This window comes from Pteropus medius, unplaced genomic scaffold (genome assembly GCF_902729225.1).
Source record: "Pteropus medius unplaced genomic scaffold, Ma_sr-lr_union100, whole genome shotgun sequence".
NCBI classification, from domain to species: domain Eukaryota; kingdom Metazoa; phylum Chordata; class Mammalia; order Chiroptera; family Pteropodidae; genus Pteropus; species Pteropus medius.
In genome coordinates this window covers 55188139-55210981 of record NW_024349800.1, presented here as the reverse complement: position 1 = coordinate 55210981, position 22843 = coordinate 55188139, and the positions used below count along the sequence as shown (strand labels likewise).

General features: G+C 51.3%; 1 protein-coding gene across 1 annotated transcript; it reads right to left on the bottom strand.

The window, feature by feature from the left end:
* Nucleotides 1-13627: 13627 nt before the first annotated feature.
* Nucleotides 13628-20747, bottom strand: OSR1 (odd-skipped related transcription factor 1). The gene is made up of 3 exons (XM_039887792.1): nucleotides 20452-20747; nucleotides 15336-16035; nucleotides 13628-14580 (listed from the first exon to the last, which is right to left on the bottom strand). Exons 2-3 carry the CDS (start codon nucleotides 16001-16003, stop codon nucleotides 14445-14447), a joined length of 804 nt encoding a protein of 267 aa, XP_039743726.1. The 5' UTR covers nucleotides 16004-16035; nucleotides 20452-20747; the 3' UTR covers nucleotides 13628-14444.
* Between the last annotated feature and the right edge of the window lie 2096 nt (nucleotides 20748-22843).

The window sequence follows — 22843 nt, the reverse complement described above, 5'->3', positions numbered from 1 at the left end:
AGGTTATTTAAAGAAATAATGGCTAAAAACTTCCTAAAACTGGGGAAAGCTTTGAACATCCTAAGTTCACGAAGCAGGTCTCCAAACAATTTCAACACAAAAAGATCTTCTACAAGACATGTTAAAATGACACTGTAAAATCAAAGACAACAAGATGATTTTAAAACAAGCAAGAATAAAAAGAATTCTTCACATGCAAGGGCACTCCCATAAGGCTGCGAGGGGATTTCTCAGCAGAAACCTGGCGGGTCAGCAGAAAGCGTGCTGATATATTCAGGGTTCTGGAAGAAAAAAGCTGCCAACCAAGAAGACTTTACCCAGCAAATTTGTCCTTCAGAAATAAAAGCTAGATATCAGCTATACCCCATGCTGACCTCAAGGCAGGTCCAAGTTAGTGGTTAACTGGAGACTGTAGTGTTCGGGACAATGCACAAGACCCAGAAGGACACATACCTGAGTCCTGGTCCCACTTTTACAGCTTACAAAATACCATTAGACAAGTCACTTAACTTTTCTTAGCTTCAACTTCCTCACCTGTAAAATGAAAATACATAATCGTATCTACTTTTTAGTGTGTTGGCAGTTATTCTATAATAATACTTCACCATACCTAAAAGGAAATAGTAATTTCAACTTCACAGAGTTGAGGGGAAAATTGCAGGAGACTGTAAACTGTGAAATCACTCTCCTCACCAAAAAGAACTATGCAAATGTAAGTCAACAGCAAAAGCAATTATCCTCACAATACAGAAAGATTGGCGGGGGCGGGGGACAGATTTTTCCAACATTATACATGGTCACTGTTCCATGGCCACTTGTCAGAGAAGCTGCAGCTCTATCTGCCCTTTGTCGGCAGCACCCGCTCATTAAGCCTTGGGGCCACTAGCCAAAGCTCACACAAAGGATTTTACATCAGGAAACTTCAGGCATGGCCTTGACACCAGGATATTTGTGTCACTGTCCTCCTATCTGCAGGAGTTAGGAGTCAAACCTGGCACAGTATCCACATACACCGTCCCCCGCCCCTGCCCCCAGAACCTGGCCATATTTCCCCATCTTTGATGAAATAACGACACCTCTGTCTTCTGCTTTGGTTCGGGGCCTACGACCAAAGGGCATGACTTGATCTCATGAGCCCTCACAAAGCAGAGAGTTTTCGCCAGTTGGTCATAGAAGCCGCAGCTAGAGATTCGAAACACAATTAGTGTTCAATTCTGGCTTATGGATCTAGGAGGCCACATGTCAAGGAAGACAGGCAGCCTCCAGCTGCTCAGAGCAGTCCCCAGATAATAACCAGCAAGGACATGAGGACCTCAGCCCTATAATCTTGAAATACCAAATTTTGCCAAGAATGAGTTTGGATGATTCTTCCCAGAGCACCCAAAGAAAAACTTAGCTCAAGCTGAGTTTTTTGATTTTGGCCTCATGAGTCCCAAACAGAGACTCCAAACATGCCATGCAAGACTTCTGACCTACAGAACTGAGAGCTAGTAAATGGGTATTGTTTTGAATTGCTGAGTTTGCAGTAATTTGTTACACAACAATAAAAACTAACGTAAATATGTGAACATAAAATATTTCATGGATGTTTTTCACGAAGAAAAATGGGAAATGTTTATACCATATTTGTTTTTTTAAAAGGTAACAAAACCAAATATAACCACAATTTTGCTTAATATGTGTGCCTAGAAGAAAGACTGTATGCAGATACATCGAAATGCCATCAGAGGTAATATCTGGTAAAAGGATTATTTTAAAATTCTCTCTTATACTTTTCTGATCCAATACTTCCCAAATGAAGGTATATTACTTTAACAAGCAGAAATAAAATCAGTAATACTTCAGCAAATGCCAAGAACAGAGCATCTGGTTTTGTGGGGCTGCTGAAGTATTTCAGCTAGTTTTATCAATAAGATGGCAAACTAATACCCACTTAGACAACTTCTTTATACTAATATCATAAATTAAGCTCTGTTGTGGAATAAAAATACATAAACGCAAGTCAAACACAATGGGACCGTTGTGCCTCTGACCACGTTGGGGCCAGTCCCAGATGTGACATTAATTCTGAAGCCCGCACCGGCCCAGTTTGGCAGCCAAGCAGCCCAGTCTCGGATGCTGTGAATGAACTTTGGAAACGCTGCAATATTAGCCTTCGCAGCTAATCCTGCTAATGCACTCACAATCTATTTGACAAGCTGCCCATCACATCCCCTCTGTCGGGGCGAGCAGCCTTCCAAGGTGGCTGTGACAAGGGGATTACTGAGAGGACACCCCGGGAGGACAGAGGGGCCCTCCCTCCACTGCACTCTGACTAGCTTTGTAGATAGGCCGCATACCACAGAGGGCACTGGACAGCAGCTTGTCTCCGGTAGGGACCCCCTGGCACAGAGGTACCAGCGGGAGACGTTCACCAACCCAGAGGGCTGAGTGTTCTTGACAGCCAGGTCACTCCTCCAGTCTCAACATGGAGAAAGAAAACGAGGCAAGATTAAGGGAAGATTCACAGGACTGAGGTTTCTGGATCATTCCTTAATAGCAGAGCTCCCCTCCCTTTCAGAGACCCTACGTGCTAGAAAGCTAGGAAAAGTTCTGGCCTCTTGGGTTGAGTCATAGACACCCCTTCCCCCCGCCCTCTCCTCCTTCCCTCCTAGGTTCCTCGGTGAGTGGTTGACACTCCATAAAAGCCACATTTACAGCTTCGTCTTCGTTAAATTAGCAGCACTGCTTTATTTGCCTTCTAAATTTTCAGGGGGTTCATTTTAAATGTTTCATTTTATTTACAAGGTAAAATGAAAATAAAAGGTATAGCCTTCATGCTAGCAGATTAGAATTATTGAGAAAAGCAATGTAGGATTTGTCCCAGAGCAAGGCGGGTTATTCCCTTTTCTGAAAAAGTCCCCTCTAGCCGGCCTCGCTCACTCTGGCGGGAGCCAGGGCACAGGCAGCAGTAAACAGTTCTTTCTAGTCCAGTTTACACACGTTTCTCATTCGCAGCCCAAATGATCAGGAGACTTGTCCCAGAAACACAGTTAACCAGTTACCTTCTTCTCCCCATTTCCCATGAAGTTTTCCTCATTCCCGTAATTGGGCCAAGGCTGTTCTCTGGGTTCCGGATTAACTAGGAACATCTCAGGCTCAGGTGCCACAAAAGACACTGGGAATGCTGAGACAGGCAGAACTGGCCCGTGTCCTCAAGGAGCCTGAGATCTATAAATAAACAGACAATGAAATACAGTGTCAAAAGTGCAATAACTGAGGTTTCTGTAGAAACACGTGGGAGAGATCTCTAGGCCAGACTGTGAAGCTAAGATTCTGAGGTCATCACCCAAGAGAGTGTGGTCTAGGTGACCTTACTGTGATTGCCTTCGCCAGCTGGATTGCAGCAGCACCGCGACGGCAAGACAAACCTCTGCAGGGCAGGGGAAAGTCTCAGCCACGCTGCATCAGGACAGCACCCACAGACCCACCTGAGGCCACACTCTCCATGCTGCCTTCAGCTCTGACACGCCCTTCAGTCTTCCAACACAATTCAGGCGCACAAGCTTATATTCTAGCTAGTGAAGTGAACAGAAACGCAGAGGAACTTCTTACGCACCGCACCGACCTCTCAAACGAGCTGCACCCTCTCCTGCTGGAAAGGCTTGAGAGCCCTTGTGCAGGCAGGGGTCAGCCCCACACCCCTGTTCCCCCTCCTCCCAGAAGAGGCTCTATCCTGAATGACACACCTTGGCAGGTCACTCCAAGAAGCAGGAGAAAACCTCTGCTTTGTGCTTAGAGGTCGAGGCTAAGAGCCCAGCCTTTATCATTCCCAGGCCTGTGCTCCATACACCTCAGAGGCCCAAAGCTTTCTAGGCCCACCAGACTTAGCTGCTTCCTCCCTCCCCAGGAGGGGTTAAAGCCCAGCCCGTCTTTTCCCCTGGGTAGGGCCTCTCCTGGATGACTCTGGGTTACAGGGAGGCAGAAATGGACACTGTGAGTCAGAGACCTTGGTGTCTGAAGAATCTAGGTTTGGAGGCTGGTTCTACAACATACTTTATCACCTTGTGCAAATGTCCACTTCTGAGCCTCCATTTCCTCAACTAAAAAAGTAATAAGAAGAAGAACATCCATGGATGTCAGTCACTCTTTTGTATGTGGTAAGGACTCAATAAATGGTAGCTCTGTAGAATATCTCTGCCCTCTAGGCCTGCATTCTGGACTTCAGTTCTCACTCCAGAATGAAGCATTCTCATGAGAAAGTGAGGGATCCCAGGCCTCTGGGGAGCAAGTATGGGGAACAGGTGGGGGGTTGTTTTCAAAGGGAGGGGGACTCTCCTTAGTGTCTCTGAAATCACCTTGCCGACAAGAGTACTTTCAAGTAAGGCAGTTTCTGTTGATGACCTAAAGGCCTGCCTCCCAGGCCTGAACGGGGCATGCCCCAAGGGCCACATAAGGCGCAAAGCCAGCTTTGCACCCACCTTTCTGGCTGCGTATCTACAAGGGGGTTTTCTGGGCACCTCAAAGGACCTGGTGCCAGCTAAGCAGGCTGAGGACAATCACCCCATTGTGGAAAACAATGACACCAACCCTCTGGAAAGGGCAGAACGCAATTCACCTAATTCCTCAGAGGCTTCACTAATAGATGCTCTCTGGTACTCACACTCCATCCCCTCCTGGCTTGTACCTACTGCACTGCTCAGAGTGACTTATATGCAGGGAAATAAACCGATATTAGACACACAAAGAAAACTCTGAATATTGTTTTATATTTTTCCTGCCAGCCAAAAGCGTGCTTAGAAAATCATGAAATGGCCTTAACATTCTATCCACAGCTAAAGTCCGTGTAGCACCTAGCTTTTGTTCACTCCGTAATTTCAGATTATTAAGATTATGACAGAAGATAAAATCTTCAGGGACTTTTTTATTAGTTCCTTGCCACGTCTAAGAACCAGTCCAAAGATGGAGGGAGATATCTGTTCCCTACAGGGGTGGAGGCTGGGAGGATTCTGTCTCCTATAGATGGCCTTGTATAGAAATTCCAATTTTAACACAGCCGTATGATTGGTGTGGTCTACCCACTACACCGAGCCCACTTTCTCTGAAATTTCAAATGCATTCGCCTTAATTGTTTCTCTAGAAATAAATATGCACGATTCAAACCTTTGTGTTCATTATTTTGAAATTTGTGTTTTTGTAATTGTTCTTACTTTGAGAGCAGTTGACTTTTATTGTGCTTCTGGGACAAGTCGGAATACCCACAGGCTTCAGCATATCTCCTAAATGTGAGATTGATTTCCTAATTACAGCTATTTCAATCCATGGATGCCTGCTACACAGTTCTGTAGACCATGTGCAAGGCTTCCGCCTAAATCCACGTGGGTGACATAACTAGCCTTTTGACAACTAAAGAATCAGAACATCCCGGAGAGAAACATAAATTTGGTTCTCACGCATAGCAACAATGGAGATAGCCAACTCTGTAAATGAAGTCTGAAAACTTTTTACGGTTATCCCAAGCAGTTTTTTATTCTCTTTATTCTAAGGCATTTCTGAGACCAAAAGCAGATGAAAAGCTGAGAAACTTTGCAGATCCCTTTTTAAGACTAAATTTAAAAAGGCAGGTAGTCTTTAGCAATTTTATCTAAAACTATGCTATGTTTACAGCACAAATTAAAATTTTTAATTTAAAAAGCTATAGAAGGTAGAAGAGATAAGTATTTTTAGTCTAACTGGCAGGTAAAGAAATTGAGGTCCTGAGATGCTAGGGAACTTGACTAAGATAACCCGGCAAAGTTCAGCAATAAACCTTGGACTGAGACAAATGTCTCCTGCTTCCTAGTTCCTTTCATCCAAGTTATAAGCCTGGGCAGACTTACTGAAGTAAACGTTGTGTTGTAACAACATATATCTGGAAAAGGCAAGAACTGTTTCTCTCAATTTGTATGATGTCCATATTTAGCCTATACTCCAGCACAAGTCATAAATCAGAATCAATAAATAACATTAACTGAAGAGAAGTTTTTGCTTTAATAATTATTTCTCTCCCTGACCAAGTAAACTCTAAGAAACCTATAAGGCACAATTTTAGAAGAAAAAAAAAAATCCTATCCCTTTAGGAAATACTTTGACAGTGAAGGAAACTAGCCTAATATTTTAGAAAAATTTTGATAGATTCTTGAAATTCCATTGCCAAAATTTAATGAGCCTTAAAGTTCTATGGACAAATTTATATTAAAAATTATAATCTGAAAACCAGACAAGGGAGCAGGGTGAAAAAGAAAATCATGCTCTCAGCCACCAGATACACTAGATATTTTCTTTACGTAAACAAAATAATAAAGGACTCAATGTCACTGGGTCAAAACACAAGATGTTACGGCCAGTCCAAAAATATAAATTGCTCTTTTTTATTCACAGGGACCCTACATACCAACTTTTGAGAGTGGGTAAAAGTTTTATAACTTTACAATAAAAGACCACTCAAGATTGATAATTTTATAAAGTGATAATTTTGCATTATGAAATTAAAAACCCCACAATGCATTAGAGTGACAACCCAGGATTACATTAGAACAATAAAAGAAGTGATCCCAGAAAGTGAGAATTTGTGAAGAAATCTGTCACTTAGTGTATATTTCTGTAGGACCAATATTGATTCACTTACTTGACAAGGTAGATTCGAAAAGCCATGGATTACCAGTAAGCAAAGACTAAGTGGGGAGCCCGGACTGTCTTTGTCTGGTGTTAAAAAGGCACTCTTACCTGCCCTACCCAGATGTAACTAAGAAGACTGAGCGGGGAGCCAAATTGTACCATCACCCAGGGTAACGAGGCCTGCCACATACCCACCAGTAGAAGCCATGTGGGAGCAACAAAAAGGGGCCTCTCCCTCTCCCTCTCCCAGGCCTGGGAGTTGTTGGTGGAGACTTAGTCAGTAGCCTGAAATCTCACCTCCACCAAGTAGTAATGCAGCACTCCTCTTAGGATGTCCAGAGAGGTCGAGTGGGGAGCCTGGACCTTCACCCCTACATAGTAGTAGGAAAGCATCACCTCCTTCTTCCCCAACCAGCAGAGCTAGTCAGAGAAAAGTTGCTTGAACAGATTTAAATAAGATCCAGAGTCTCATAACATAATACCAAAAATTTCAAGGGTACAACCGGAAATCATATGTCAGACCAAGAACCAGGAAAATCTTAACTTGAAAGAGAAAAGACAATCAATGGACACCAACATCTAGATGACACAGATTTTGGAATTACCGACAAGAATCTTAAAGCAGCCATCACAAAAATACTTCAACGAGCAATTAGGAACCCTTGAAACAACAAAAGTAGAAAATCTCAGCAAGGAAATGGAATATGTGAAGAAAAGCCATGTGGAAATTTTAGAATTTAAAAAATATAATCATTAAAATTTTTAAAAACCTCAACAGCAGAATGGAGGGGACAGAGGAAAGAATCAGTTAACTGGAAGATAGAACAGAAATCACCCAAACTGAACAACAGAGAGGAAACAGACTAGGATGGGGGTGGGGGAGGAACATAACCTCGAACACCTGTGGGACTATAGCAAAATATATTGTAATATTTATTATCGGGGTCTAAGAAATAGAGGAGAAAGAGTGGAGCTGAAAAACATATTTGGAGAAATTATAGCTGAACTTTTTTAAAATATGGGAAAGAAATAATGGCTGAAATTTTTTCAATGGAAAAAGACTTAAACCTATAGGTTTAAAATTCTGACCAAATCCCAAACAGGATGAGTCCAAAGAAATAAGAAACCCCAAAAAGGATAAGACAAAGAAAATATTGAAAGCAGCAAGAGAAATGACACCTTACATACAAGGAAAAACGATTCAAATGACAACGGATTTCTCATGAGAAACCATGGAAGCCCGAGGAAGCAGCACAACATTTTTCAGTGCTGAAAAGAAATAACTGTCAACCCAGAATTCTGTACCTGGTGAAATTATCCTTGAGGAATGAAGGAGAAATAAAGACACTCTCCAATGAAGGAAAATTAAGAAATTTTTTTTTTCTTTTTTTACCCCCAGACCTACCCTAAAATAATGACTAAAAAAAATTCTCAAAACAGAAAGGAAATGATTAAAGAAGGAAACCTGGAACATGGGGAAGAAAAACAAACAAACAAAAAAAAAACAATGAAAAAAGATGGATCTTACGGTACAAAGATGCCTGGAACAGTTAATAACTCTTCCAGTTGCCCCATCCACCTTAGAGTGTCTCTGCTCATTATTAGTGTTGGCATCTCTCCAGTGACAAGGGCATACGAACTGTTCCTGATCGCTACAGCATCACACCTGCTCTGGTTCTGGGCCTTCTGCAGACCTACAGGAGCTATGTATGTGTGAGAGAGATACTGAAGATATTCAGAACTCTGACTGCACAAAGATGCTTGACTCTAACCCAGATTAATAAAAAGTAACCCAATCTCCCAAGTATATCACATTATATAAGGCAATGCCCAAATTCTCTGGAAGCTCAAATTCCCTCTCTGGTCCTCTGAGAGATAAAAGATCTAGCCATTCCTGCCCCAACTCCTCCAGCTTTCTTCCATGTCCCCTATAAAGCTTCTCATCCCATGACACTATGTACCTACAGGCTCCAAGTGGTACCCACTCCGGCAAATAACAAAAAGCAATCCATCCTTGCCCTTGTCATGACAAAACTCCTTACCTCATTAGCAAAGTTCAATCAAACCAAACATTGAAAATAAATTCATTATACTTTATACCTGTCCAAAGATGGCTGAGCTGCTAAGAGCCAGCTCAGTGTTTGGAAAAGAGAAACAAAACTCTCAACCCATTCATCCATCCATCTCACTTTTCGGTGTTAGTCCTTCAGTATTCTCATCGCTGGAACCAGAACTAGCATTGGCTAAGAAAAATGGCTAAGAATGTCATCAGATAGCCAGAGCTTCAGTGGCTGGGTGAGAGGTACATTCCTGCGATGTATCCATGTAATAGCATTGTGTGACCAAATTTTCTCCAGGCTAGGATGTCCTAGCAAAAGTCAAAGGAGATTACAGTGAGGGGTCTTTCACTCTACAGGCTGGTGTTCGTAGAGTGAAAAACCCCTACTACCTATGCAGTCACATTTGCCACAAACGTAGGCCCCGCCCCTGCCCCACACCTGGACCAGGTTTGTTTATTTCCTCCCTAGGCATATGCCACAAGGGAGTGATAAGTACAGGCAATTCCATTTCTTCACCTGACCTCCCCTCTAAACCAAACATAAAGATAACCTGTGAACTGATTAATCCATTGGTCCAAATACTTCTTTAAAAAAAAAAAAAAAGACTATTTTCAAGTTTTCCTGGAGGTCTCCAGTAGACCACCAGTCCAGGTGATATCCTTCTCCCATCCCATTTCAGAATCCTTGGGTTATGTTAAAGGGGAGATGGGGAAAGATACTCCTAGGAATAGGGCAGCGTGGGAGGCAGGCAACTTCAGGATGCTGAGTAAGCATTTCTAATAACACTCTTCCATGGCACTTCAGAAATGCCAAAGTTATTCTGCAACACAATAGGGCCCAGTTGGGGGTTCAAGCAGTGAATGTGATTGAGAAAGTATGACTCTGGCCTCCAAATTAACCGAATGAAGCGGGTGGGAAGAGAACTATTCCCATTACAGGAAGAAAACTGAGGCTCAGAGAAGTGCAGGGACTTGCCCAAAGCTTAAATGGCAGGAAAAGCTAAAACTGGGTCTTCTGGCCCTTCGCCTCAAAGGAAACACAATTTCTACTTCTTCCTCTATCGTTGACATGAGGTTTGACCCTTACCTAATATCTCATATCCGTAGTGAATTTTTCTTCTAAAACAGAAGCCAACTGGGCACAACACCAGTTTGGCTCTAGCGGCGGCCCAGAAAACTGGGCTGAATGGGTGGCGTGGGTGACCAAGCCAGTGCTCCTAATAAGTCCTCCCGGCTAGGGGCCGAGACCCCTGCCTCAGAGACTCTGCTCGAAAAGGCTGGGGGCGCACTGAACTTTCCAACCCAAGGCAGGGCCCGGCAGCACATCCGCGCCGGCCTGAACCCCGGGGACCTCTGTCGGACCACGGCTGCGCTGGATTTGAGACGCTCCAATCCCCAGCCCTCATTAACCCGGAGCTGCCCTGTTCCTCGTCCGCATCTTTAGCGCTCGCATCTGTCGATGGCTGGATACGCCCACAGGGCCGGTGTTACCCTGAGCTTGTGATCCCTGAAAACGGGACTCAAAAATCGGCAGCAAGTCCGCGAGACAGCCGCGGAAGCCTTCGCTTCAGCGGCCGCTGCTCTGGGCCGTGAGTTCCTTCTGCGCCTGCGCGGGAGCCTGCGCGGCGGGCGGGGAGGCCTGGGGTGGGGCGGGGCCAGGTGGGCGGGGCCTGGGCGGGGCCAGGTGCGCGGGGGGAGTAACCCGCGGCAGCTGGTGCCCTCAAAGCCTGCGGGCAGGCAGTGCAATCTAAGCCACCAGATTCCGGAGGGCGACGCTGGGGAGCACCCTCCGTCACTCAGGGCTACTGTCAATGCTTCGGGTCTGCGGATCCTATGGACAGCAACGCGACACAGAGTTTTGGCTCCTCTATGGGCGGGCATTGCGGGGCCGGGCGGGGAAATGGGGGAGCCGGGCTGTCATTTCTCTGATTGGGGCCCTTCTATGACATGATAGGACTACGTAAATGAGAAACTGCTGTTGACATAGCCAATCTTTTGCCAGCGGCCTGTGTAATGTCACTGTGTCCGTGGGAGGATGTCGTGACGTCACAGCGCCATAGCGCTCTGGGAGATGGGAGGAACGCCTTTGAGCAGACTCTCGACTTACGGGGACACCAAGATTCCGCCAAGAGAGGAGGGGGGTTATGATATCACAGGTCTCACGTTCTTAAAGCTAAGGTGTCCAGGAGCCCTAGACCACCACTGCGTTTCTCTCTCCTCCTCCCCTTTCCGAGCCCTGAATCCTACGACGAGGAGGTCCGCAGGAAAACGTCCCTTCGTGCCCCAAATCCCTAGCGACATTCCGAAAGAGGTGGAACCCGAACCTCTTCCTCCTAAGGCTAAGCCCCTGCGGGCTATTCTTCCCCGGGGCGCTCCTGACGTCTCCGAGAGCACACGCCAGAAAGCTCCAGCCTACACCGGGAGTTTCTCGAGCCTTATCCACTTCCAGCTGAGGAGTCCCTCCAGCAGCTCCTCTACCCCCAGTTCCGCACACGAACCGCAGGCCTAGCATCTTTGGGAAGGGCCCCAGCGCCACCGGCCCCCTTCGCTCCCGAAAACCCACAGCGAGACAGAAGGGGGGATAGAACTTTCTGGGAATGTAGTGAGGAAAAGGGTGGCCCCTACAGAGTGAACAGGCAAGAAAATCCACCCAGCTTTTCTGACCCTCCCCTTGCCCTTTTCGTGCGACCATAGGAGCGGGAAAATGCCCCCAACCACGTCTCCCGGGAATTATAGCCTGTGTGGGGTCTGGTGGCCCGTAGCCCCGCCTGCCCCTTCCGCTTGCGTTGCTGCTGCTGCACAATCTATGAAATCACTGTCAGGAGTGTAGACCGCAGAGAGCTACGCTGAGAAGTGGCTTCTGGGTTCACCAGAATGATAGCAGTCGTCGGTAGAGCGGGCAAAGGCAGAGGCATTGGGAGTGGGCTGGAGGCCTCTGGGCAGCGCACTGCCGCACTCCCGACTGCCTGGAAAACTGCACTGGGAACCCATTCTTCCAAGGATGCACACTTGATATCGAAAGTCTCTCGGCTGCAGGCCTAGAGGTGGAGGGGTGGAGATTCGTGATACCAGACATGGAGTGGGCCAGAAAGGAGAAAACTCCGCCGCAAACCTCCCCCATTTCATAGTCTGTAAGTCCTTGAGGCAGCCTAACCGCAGAGGCACCAAGTGTCCGGAGGGTGTGGGAGGTGGAAGAAAGTGAGGGCAACAGCGGTGGTCAATCTCTGGGAAAGATGGAACCCCAGAGAGAGCAAAGGAACTAGGAAGGCTCCCTCAGGTCCTCAGAGATGCCCGAAGTTCTCCCCTAGTGATGTGTGTGTGTGGCAGTGTGTGTATGTGTGTGTGTGTGTGTGTGTGTGTATACATGCACTCTCCTCATCTTGGGACAACCAATTCCCCCAACCTCACGGGACTAGTAAAGGAACTGAGGTGGCTCCTTCCGTCAGCCTTATCACAAGCCACGGCCAAGCCACGGCCAAGGACAGATCATACCACCTACTGCGCTGGCGGGGCCCAAGCCATCCATCGAAAACCAGACCCACTGGCTAACCCTCCCTCTGTGCCCTCAGAGGTCACAGTTACCTGGGACCCGGGCTCCATTCTCTCCTGGGGTGTGGAAGAGGGATTGGGATCTTGCCCGACTAGCCGAGAATCTACAGGCGGGTCCAGACTCCGCAGCGCCCTGCCCCTACTTCGCAGTGGACCCTGGGACCAGTCGAGGTTTTGATTTACATGAGTGGCGGACTAGGAGCTGCGGCGGAGAGTTACCGGGGTTTTGAGCAGGACACAGTGGGGGCCCGGAGTCCCAGGCCGGCCCTCCAGGCCTGTCCAGCAGGGGGCAGGGCGGCTCCGAACGCGGAGGGCTGGGCTCACCCGCGCTGGCCCGGCTGAGGCCAAAGGGACAAGTTGGGTTCCGGAACCGCGGAGTTCTAGCCCTCACGGGGCCAGGAGGCGATCCCACAGGAGGGAGGGGCGCAGCGAAAAGCCAAAGCGTTTGAACTCCAACGGCTCCAACCTGCTTTCTCAGGCCGCTGGACCCTGACTGAGGCTGGGATTTGGGGATCCCTGTTGCTGGGAAGCTCGGCCCTGCGGTGTCCAAGGCCGCTGAGCGTCGGGCAAAGAAGCCCAGAAGGCCGCGCCCGGCCTGGGAAAGGCCGTGGGTGCCCCCGCCTGCGCCGGCCCGCGGTCAGGGCGCTGGAGCAGGGGGAGCCCCGCCCCTCCTCAGCAGGAGAGAGCCCCCAGACGGCCTGGCCTCTAATTGTGGGAAAACTAGACGCCCCGGGGAAGGTTCAACTTGTGGAGGGCGGACTCAGATTTCTCCTAAACTTCCCCGGCCTCCCAGGGTGCCCGCCCCCGCCATTCCTGACAAGGCTTGAAAACTGTAGGGAATCTTCGCGGGCGTGGAGCCGTGCTCCCGGCAGTGGACAAGCCCCCAGTTGGAGAATTCTGGCTGGGGAACCCTAAGGGAGGGAGGGATGTAGGTTCGGGGCTTTGGACAGGCAGCGATGATTACGTATTTGTAGCGGGGTATTGCGACCCGAGGGTCGAGACCATGGGGGGAGGTGGTGCTTTAGTTGGAAAGGTGGGTGACATTCTGTTCCCTTAGTGGACCTTAAGCGACCCTGGCACCCAGAGATGTTGGGTTTCTCACGGCCCATATAGAGACTGAAGGCTCCACTCTTTGGTGAACTTGGAGGCGAGGAGTGGGGAGACCCTAAGACCCGAAAGGAGGAGAAAAAAAAAGAAATAGGGTTGAGTCCGAGGCCGACCAACGCCGGGAGAGAGGAGGTTTCTTCACCCATCCCAAACCTGTCACCCCAATAAGGCGGAGGTTTGTGCAATGGGACAGGCTGGAGTCCGCAGAAAAACCTGCTTCTCTCAAAAGAGTGGCCCGGTTTCCTGCTTTGGGAAGGGAAATTACCCATCCTGCAATGCCTGTAAAATAACCGTTTATTTCATATTCTTAAAAAAACTCCAGTGATAAATGTCCGTTACCGATGGTCAGCATAAAGTGCCAATCTCAATACAACGCCCTGCTCCTAGCCGGCTGCTTGCTCACGGTGACCGGTGACGGAGCAGGGGAGCCGGAGGCCGCGCCCCTCCAGCCCCAGGGCCCGCGGCCCCTGCCCTGCCAGCCGAGTCGGGGACCCCACAGCCGGCTGCGCCGCGGGAGCTGCCAGCGGGTGCTGCCGGGCCCCGCAGACGGTCCCAGGCCGGGCGGCTCAAGCAGATACAAGGATTACACTTTTGCAGGCTCCCGAAAGTGGAGGTGGGGCGGGAGGAGGGGCTGGAAGCTGCGAGAGCGCGCAGAACTTCTTTTCTTCTCCCCTCTCTCTCCGCAGTCAGAGTTACAAGCTTATATGGTCAAAGAAAAAAAATAATAAAGAAAACGTATAAAATAACAATAGAAAAAGTAATACTTCTGGGAGAGGCGCCGCTGCGGCTCCGCGGAGCTTTCGTTCTTTTTTAAAAAATGCAGTTTCCCTTCCGCCACGTGAGTACAGCCTTTTGGCCAAGAGTTTAGCCGCGTCCTGGGGGAACCGCCCGGGCGGCCGGGGTCACGGCCCCGGGTGGGGCTCTGGAGTTCCGCGTGCGTCCGGGACCCAGGGGACATTGTTTGGGACGGGGAGGGGGGGCGGGGAGAAGTCCGAGAGCCCCTCCTGCTGCTCGCTAGAGTCGCCTTCCGGCTTCTGATCTCTCTGGAGGAGGGGGCGCGCGCCCCAGGGTCCTGATGACCCCGAGGCTCCATTTAGCATTTGATCTTGGAGGTTTTGAGCTCCTTCACCTGTGAGTGTAGCGTCTTGTGGACAGCGAGAGTCCTGGACTGGCAGAATCCTTTCCCGCACTCTTGACACTTGAAAGGCTTTTCTTTGGAGTGAATATATCTGAGGGCAAAACAGGCAGAGAATTAACCCTTGAAAATGATGCAATGTTATAAACAGTTGCCCAAGAACCCCTCCCACTGCTATGAAGTGTTTGCCTTCAAAAGAAAGGGGGTTGTGGGGCCCCTAGTGTGGAATGGACAAAACGCTGAGTTTGTGGATGGAGTAGGGAGGTAGAGGCAAGGCTTGGGCAATCTCTGATCCATAAATCTCTGCTCCAATCTCCCGTCTTCCTGAGGAGGGCCCAGCACAGCCTCGTTACAAGGCTTGGGTCAACACTAAAGGTCAGTGAGGGGACCTGAGGTAGGACAATTTGCTGGAGCCGCACTGTCCAAGAGGGGACCCACTAGCCACGTGTGGTGATTAAAATTAAAATTAAATAAAACTAAAAAGTTAATCAGTCACACTCGTTTCACATTTCAAGTGCTGCATTGTCACGTGTGTCACGTGTCACTCCATCATCGCTGAAACTTCTATTGGACAGCGCTGCGATGGAGGAAGGGGTGAGGAAACTATAGTGCTTGTCTGGAGCTCATGGAAACCTTAGTCTTAGGTCTTATTCATCCCCTGTTCTCTCCACTAATGCTCCAAGACCTGATCCCCAAGCCTTGATGGTTCCCTTCTCGATTTTAAGGAATTTCCAGAAGCTCGGGAGGCTTGGAGCTGGTAGGGGGTCTCATGAACTTCCTCATCAGGGAGACGGGGGGTGAGGACAGAGGCAGACAGGCAGCTCTCTTTCCGGCGCCGCAGTGCCGCACCTGTGGTCCCGTAGGTGGTCTTGCCTCCGGAAGGCTTTGTGGCAGATGTCACAGGTGTAGGGCCGCTCATCGGTGTGCGTCCGCTCATGGATAAGTAGGTTGTAAGACTTGGTGAAGTGGCGGCCACAGAACTTGCAGACGAACTCCTTCTTCGTCTTGGAAGGTAGGCGTCCTCTCGTGGGCTTCTTTTCTGGGGACAGCTTGGTCACATCCAGAAGGGCGCCTAGCCCACCGGCGGGCGAGCCGGGACCCTCTCCTCGGCCAAGCTTAGACGGATCTTCTTGCGTGGCAGCCAAGGCCAGGTTGGCAAAATCAAAGCGCGGCTTGGTCTTGAGCGCCGCGGGGCCGCTGCCTCCAGCGGTGATCTCGGGCTTGGGCTGGATGACGTGAGGGAACCAAGGAAAGGCAGGTAGCTGGAAGCGCGCGTCCATCAGGTTGGACACGGCTCCTGGCACTTTGGAGAAAGAGGATCGTGGCAAGTGCATGGCCGGATAGCCCAGCGTCCATTGGTGCAGGTGCACAGCGTGCAGCGCACTGAAACCGTACAGGTTGGGCAGGTGGTCCGAGGGCACCGTGGGCAGGCCGTTCACTGCCTGAAGGAAGGAGTAGTTGGTGAGCTGCAGGGATGGATGGATGGGCACAGGCGCTGGCAAGGTTTTGCTGCCCATTGTGGTAGTTGTGGTGGGTTCTCAATCTCGATCTGAGAAGAAAAGAAGGGAGTGGGGAGAGGAAAAGAGAAGTTCAGGGTGGACTGTCTTTCTGAATTCCTGCCCAGCCACATCCTCTCTGCCCCCAGGGCAGGCGCTGGGAGTCTAAGACACCACCCGTGGAACCCACTGACCTCGAAGAAAAGACAGGAGCCCTCGCTTAACCCAGAGCTCCCTTCAAATGGCCTCTGGCAGAGACACACAACTCGATACAGAAACCTGCAGGAAACTAAATCCAGTGCAATGCAACCAACTTAAATGAAGGACTACAGTGTAGACGACACAGAAAGTCAGAAGCACGGGAAACTCTGATCCACGCAAGCTGAAGTCAACACAGGAGTACACTCTCCTGCAAAGATAACAGGAACTCTGAAGCCTACTTACATATTCATGTGCAGAGAAACTCACAAATGCACCCTGACAGATCCACGCGTTCTGAAGCTGAGTTGACAACAAGGTGCAAAGATAATGTGAGACGACTAGTGGTCCCGCTACAAAACAAAGGAAACAACACACACACACACACACACATGCACAGACAAACACACGGGATCACAGGACGCCCACAAAGAACCTCACAGATAGCACACAAACTCACACGAATCCACATTATCTCCCAACTCCTGTGCATTACATTCTACTATCTGACCTTCAGTTTGGCCTCTAGAAAACTCTCACTTTGACCACAAATTTGCTTTTCTGCCTTACTATTAATAAGCCCTGTTGACACCACCCTCTCTGCAGCTGCTTGTGGACTGATTCCCTATAATAGCCCTTAGGGATCACCTTTGTTTCAGCGTGGACACTGACACCCATGTTCATTAACTCAGGGAAACATCTTCAGTTGCATGCAAGGGGCTTCAGTGCCCTTCCTAACCCACAGAAAAGGGGGCAAGGTCTTTGCGTTTGTGAGTGTGGTGAGCCCTGGGCAGGTGCTATGCCTATGGGTAAGAAATAGCATGGAGGTTGGTTGGCCTCAGCCACTATGGTCTAGGCACCCTCCAACTGCAAGGCCAGGGAGCTTGAGCAAGGCCAGAGGGAAGCCATGCTGAAGCGACCAACAGGCTGGCATCTCCTGGACTCCTTGGTCAGGGTCTCCAGCCTCCATGGACGGGTCGGTGCTCTACAGAGAGGCCTTTATCTCTGTCCCTCCCAGACACTTAGGTCTGTCTAGTTGAGGTGAGACAGAGAATGAAAGCCGAAAGTATACAAGTGTACAGGAGGCCTTGGGACCCTCTGGCGCTGAACTGCCTCTCCTGAGCTCTGAGCTGAGGGCTGCTCAAGAAGTCACTGTGGGAGCCGGGTGCTTGGGACCCCCTCCTCCTTTGCACTCTCGATCCTCTGCTGCCTGCTGCTTCCTTTACCCCTTCTCCCTCCCTTCCCCTCCTTAGATGTCTCCTAACCTGGAGTAAGTCCCCTTCCTGGGGTATGCAACACATTCTCCCGCTCCCTCCTTCACAGAACACACTGACACCTAGGCAGGCAGCTTCCCCAGACTAGCGTACCCTCAGCCCAGGCCAGCAAGGCTCAGGCCCAGACTCAGCTGCCTTTTCCTGCAGCGAAGCCTTTACTGAGAGTGAGGTGCCACACTCGTTGGCGAGAGGAGAGAGGACCATCTTGACCCAGGAACCCTTTCTCCTGGAGGCTGGAGAGAAGGTCACACTGGCTGTTTGGGGAAGTAAGGAAAGAGGCTCTGCTGGGAGTAGAGGGTGCAAAACACGGTGAGCCGGCAAGATCGGCCTGCGCCAGTTAAATTAACAATCCAGTTAAATTAACAATCGAATGAAAAGATAGTCTGGCCGCAGCAATTAATTCTGCCTGGGGGCGAGGGAAGGCTCAAATCTGCGGTGATAGCGCCTCTGGAGTGAGCGCGCCGGCCCCGCGGGCAGAGCCGTGGCCTCCGCACCAATCTGCTCTACTGCTCCCAGCAAGGGTCGCGCCGAGGACAGAGACCATCCTATAGCACTGAGACGAGGCGAAGCAAAAAATAGGAATTGGGCCAGAAAGAAAGCAGGGGCTGGTTGGGGAGGTGGGAGGAAGGGAGGAGGTGAAGACTCTCTAACTTCAAAGGTCGGCCCGGTCTTAGGCGAGGTGAGCGCTCTTTGATTTGTTGTCACCTCTTCTTCCCCTCCTGGAGCTGGAAATCAGATCCTCATCTTTGGCTACCCAGGGCCGGGCCGGCGCCACCCGGGGCCGCCGCTGCCTCCTCTCGGTGCTCGGCCTGCCTGCGACCAAGCGAGCGATGGTGGTGGCGGGACTCTGACTGCACGCGGGCCGGAGCCCGCTCCGCGCCCGGGTGGGAGAACCCACCAGCCGGGCGTACAAACCTGGCCTTTCTTCGCCTGCCCCCAGGAGCGAAGACCTGGGGCTCGGTGGGAGGAGGGGGCGCTTGCAGCCACCACCGCTCGTGGGAGCCAACCTTTCCGGGCTATCTGCCCGATCTTGTTTCCCCCAACACTCAATTTATTTTCTTCAGCGGCGCAGCCAGTTTCTTATTTTCTGCCGCATTCCGAAGCCAGGGCTCCTCAGACTCTCGCCAAGGACTTTCCCGAGGACGAAATTCGTTCGAAACGTGGCTCTTTACACTAGTACCAAGAACGGGCCGAATGCACGATCCGGTTTCAGGCGGCCAGCTAAGAGAAAAACACAGCCTCACACCAGCCGGAGAGGATAAGCTCCGGTAGCCCTGACCCCGGACCCCCAGTGTGAACGCTTTAGGTCTGTAAATACGAGCGGGAACACCTCTCTCCAGGCCAGGCGAACACTCTGCGAAGGGCATGGGCCTCTGGACCTCGGAGGTGCGTTTAAGGGTCCCGACTACGCGCAGCGAAAGCAATTCGCGCATGGAAACCCAAGTCCCTCGCGCGGTGGAGCGCCAATTCCAGGTCTGCAGCCAGCCCCATGACGGGCATTAATGAAGTGTGCCGAGTCTATTAAAGTGGTTTATTCGGGGCTAATTGAGCGTGAGCGAGTTAACTGCTTGCATTAATGAGGACGGAGCGAGCTCCACGAGCTTGCGCCTGGAGAAACCCAGCAGTAGCCCCGGAAAAATCATCCTTGACATCGAATCCCCAACACGAGTGACAGGCGTCCGAACTCCAGGCGGGAGGATTGACCAGCACCGGCTACTTCCGTTGAATTTTCCAAACGAACGAGATCGAACGAACCCCTCAACTAGGCGGCCATCCTGCTGCATTTAAACCCTGGCTGCGTCCTTAGCGATCTGCTCCCCAACCTTAATGAAACCGCAATTACCTCGAGGAGCCTCGGATGGAACACCTACCCACTGATCTCCCCCCACCTCTGTCCCTGCCAACCCTTTACTCTAGGAGGCTGTGAACCTGGAGAACTAGCCTTGCACGCGGCTTCTGTTCCCAAGAGTCAGCGCACAGCTCTTAGCCCAGGTGACATTTACCAAATTGTGGCAACAAAGAAACCCTCGTAGCTACTTTACACTCCAAGAGCCTACCCCGCTACTGCCCCAAGCTACTGAAAAAGTATTGTATGTGGATTTTCATCCTTCTTATCAGGGAGAAATTAGCTCAGCAGGCAACCCCTCACCTCTTTCCCTCTCTCCTCCAGCTCCCAATTCTCCTGAAGGCTGGGTTGCGGGATAGTCAGGGGAGCAAACGAATTCTTGCCTTCCAAGTCCCAACCTGGAGACACCCGCGGCTCCACAGTGTTTCCGCTCCTGCGGCGTGCAGGTCTCGAATTGGGAAGTAGTGCTCGCGCCCCCTGCATGCACTGGGACACTGGCGGGCTACCCACCAGGCCTTGATCACGCAGACCAATCATCCCGTAGAGAACACCCCAAGTCAGAACGCAAGTGCGAGGCGGGGTCGGGCACCTGGCCCTGCGCTCCAGTATCGAGCCCGCTTCATACCTGAGCGCGACTCGGCAAAAGACAAATTCTCATGAAAGCGCGACCCGGGAGGGGCATGCACCTGTCCTTGGCGCAGTCGGCTGCGGCCGTGGCCGTCCATCCACTCTCTTCCTTCTTCGTCAGCTAAGGTAGGTCAGGCTGAGCTAGGCGCACACCTCGGGAAACTTTGTGCCCTCTGAAGTTGCTTCGGTTTCTTAGAGGGGGCCCACAGGCTGCCTTCCCAAGTCCGTGGCACCTCGCCCCGGATACCGGGGAGCCTGGCCCCGCTGGGGGCAGTAGTGGAAGCCCTCCCTCTCTTTCCCCGGAGGTCAGAGGCCGAGGACCGCGCGCGGGAAGTCCCTGAGCCAGCATTCCCAACCACCCAGGGCTGCAGCGGCTCTCACTTTCACAAAGGTCCTGTACCATTCGTTTGGCAAGAGAAGTTTCCTTCTGGGACATTGAGAGAGAAGGGACAGCCGCCGCGCTGTGACAGGGAGCCCGGGAGTCCTACCCGCCTTCCCCCTGCCGTGCCCGGGGCGCCAGTTACCTTGGTCGGCGGCGGTCCCGGGGCTAAGCGCTTCTCTGAGGCTACCGCTGCGGGAGACCCGGGAAGCCAGAGGCGCCGGATTCCACAGGCACCCCGGGAGCTCTAGAGTCCCGGCCTCTCTCCCGCCGCGGGGACTCTGAGCGCCCGACACGCGGGAAGCGCTCGGCAGCCCCGGAGTCCTGCCCGCAGTGGATGGTGAACCTCGCTCGCGGCTGAGAACGTGCAGGGGAGAGACGGAGCTCCGACTCACTCATCCCTTTGCACCGAGCCGCCTACTTATTTTAATCCTCCACCCTCCCTCCTCCTCCTCCTCCCTCCCTCTTTCCTTGCCTCAGGATTCCACCTCCTCCCCACCCCCCCAGCCTCTGCCCCTGCGCCTGCGCACTGAGAAACAAAGTTTTGCTGACCGGGGCAGCCGACTTTGGCAGCTGCGCTCACTTAGCCCCGGCCTCCCCGGACTTTGCGTCCCCAGCCCTTCCGTCCTGTGCGACCCCTTCTATGTCGTTAGGCCCACCAGGGCACCCCTAGCGTGCTAAAAGAAACAGCCCTCAGCCGAAGACGGCAGGGTCTCTTTGCGTTTCGAGGTCCTAGTCCTGCGCGCCTAGGACATAGCCTGTTCCGGGTCGCACCGGGATCCCCGCGCCATAGCTTGAGCTCCAGCACACTCTCGCCCTGGCAGAGTCGCGTCTTCTCCAAGAATCCCTTCCCAGAGGCGGCGGGCCCTGGGTTTGGAGCGGCTCTACAAGAGCGCTCGCTGTCAGGGCGATAACTGAGACCCGAATGCCATGGCTGACCCCAGACCTTGCGTTACGGAGTTTGGTAGAAAGATCAGAGGCGGAGGCGGGGATGGGCGGGGAGGTGAGAGAAGAGGCGGAAGAAGGTAAAAGTTATTTTCCTGGGACCCAGAATCTCCTGGGATTCCATCCTAATGAGCGGGCGCACTCTCTAACCACGTATTCATTTATTTCGGAAGGATGGATGGGAGTTTGGAGAGCTGAGCAGACACGCGAGGCAAGCTGCAAAGTTCGTCAGCTCCAGCACGTCTGAGTCCAAGGAGCTGGTTCAGGGAGAGTTGGGGACCTGAGAGGGGTCAGGGCCCCGGCTGCAAGAAATTCTGTTTTCACTCCCTGGCCTCAGGGAGAGTACCAACCAGTACCACTTTCTGGACTATTCAATTCTGGAAGCTGACCTTCAGCTGACCCCAGCCATGCCCCCTCCCTGCTACCTCTGTGGAACACCCAACCCTATGTTCGGGATGGTGGGGGAGGGATCCGGATTCATGCACTGCTCTCTGAGAATTTGCCACAAGATTACTGCTGAGTGACTCCTTAGTCCTTGGGGCTGGATCCTGGCATCAGCGGGTCTCTAGCAATTAGCACACTGGTACTGTGTCTCTGGAGAGGCACCACCACTATGTTGAGCTTTGGTCTAGAAGTCCGCTCTGACTTTTTTAGATCCTGGGCCTAGGGAAATGGTAATGGAAATGCGCCCCAAAAGACATAGCTGGAGGAAACCCTGTCTTACACGTAGGCCTTTAGGACAGAACCTGCCCTAGGTGACGTTGGCTTGGGTGGGAGGAGGAAGACTCTGCACCGAGGGATTGCACTCACCCCCCTGCCACAGGTTAATGCTGGAGCAAGGGACCCCCATAAGTTTGCAACTGGAATCTTAGCACTGGCCAGAGCAAAGCCTCTTGGGAGTAGAAGGGAGCTGAGATCACTCCCTTCCCTGAGATAGAAAGGCAGCAAGTTCCAAGAGCAGGGGAAGGCCTGGAGGGAAGTCGGGCAGGGCATTCCTCGGCTATACCTTGAGCCAGGGAATTTGCATGTCTCAGGGAGACAAAGCTTGGGTTACTTCCATTACCAGTAGCAAAGGAATCCAAGAGACATCTCTACAACAGGGCACCTGGCTTTCCAGACCACTTAGGAGATGTCCTCTAGGAAGAAGACATTCAGATGGGATGGAGCCTCCTGTGGTGTACAAATCTCATCTCCTGCTCAGAACTTCACAGAGGGCCATGATGTTTCCTGCACCTTTCCACTTTCCTTTTTCTTCTGAATCAGGGCCCTTGGCCAACAGTCCTCAGGATGTCTAGAAAACTCCAAGTAGTAGGGTCCTTAAAGACTCTCTTGGATCCCTAAAGAAAGGCCCATGCAACCTGGTGATTTAATGTGGCTTTCGCCAGGTTATCTGGAAAACTGATCCTGACTCAGGCCAAATCCTGAAACTTGGCTCTTGTGGGACAGGATGGGAAGCAAGTTTGGAGCTGGCCCCTCAAGGGCCAGCATCTCAAGCTTTGCCTCCCTGAAGAGTCCTGGCTTTCTTGCCTGGAGCTAGTCTGCAGGGCAGGACAGGACAAGGTGAGCCTTTTTCAGACACCTAGCTTCCACAT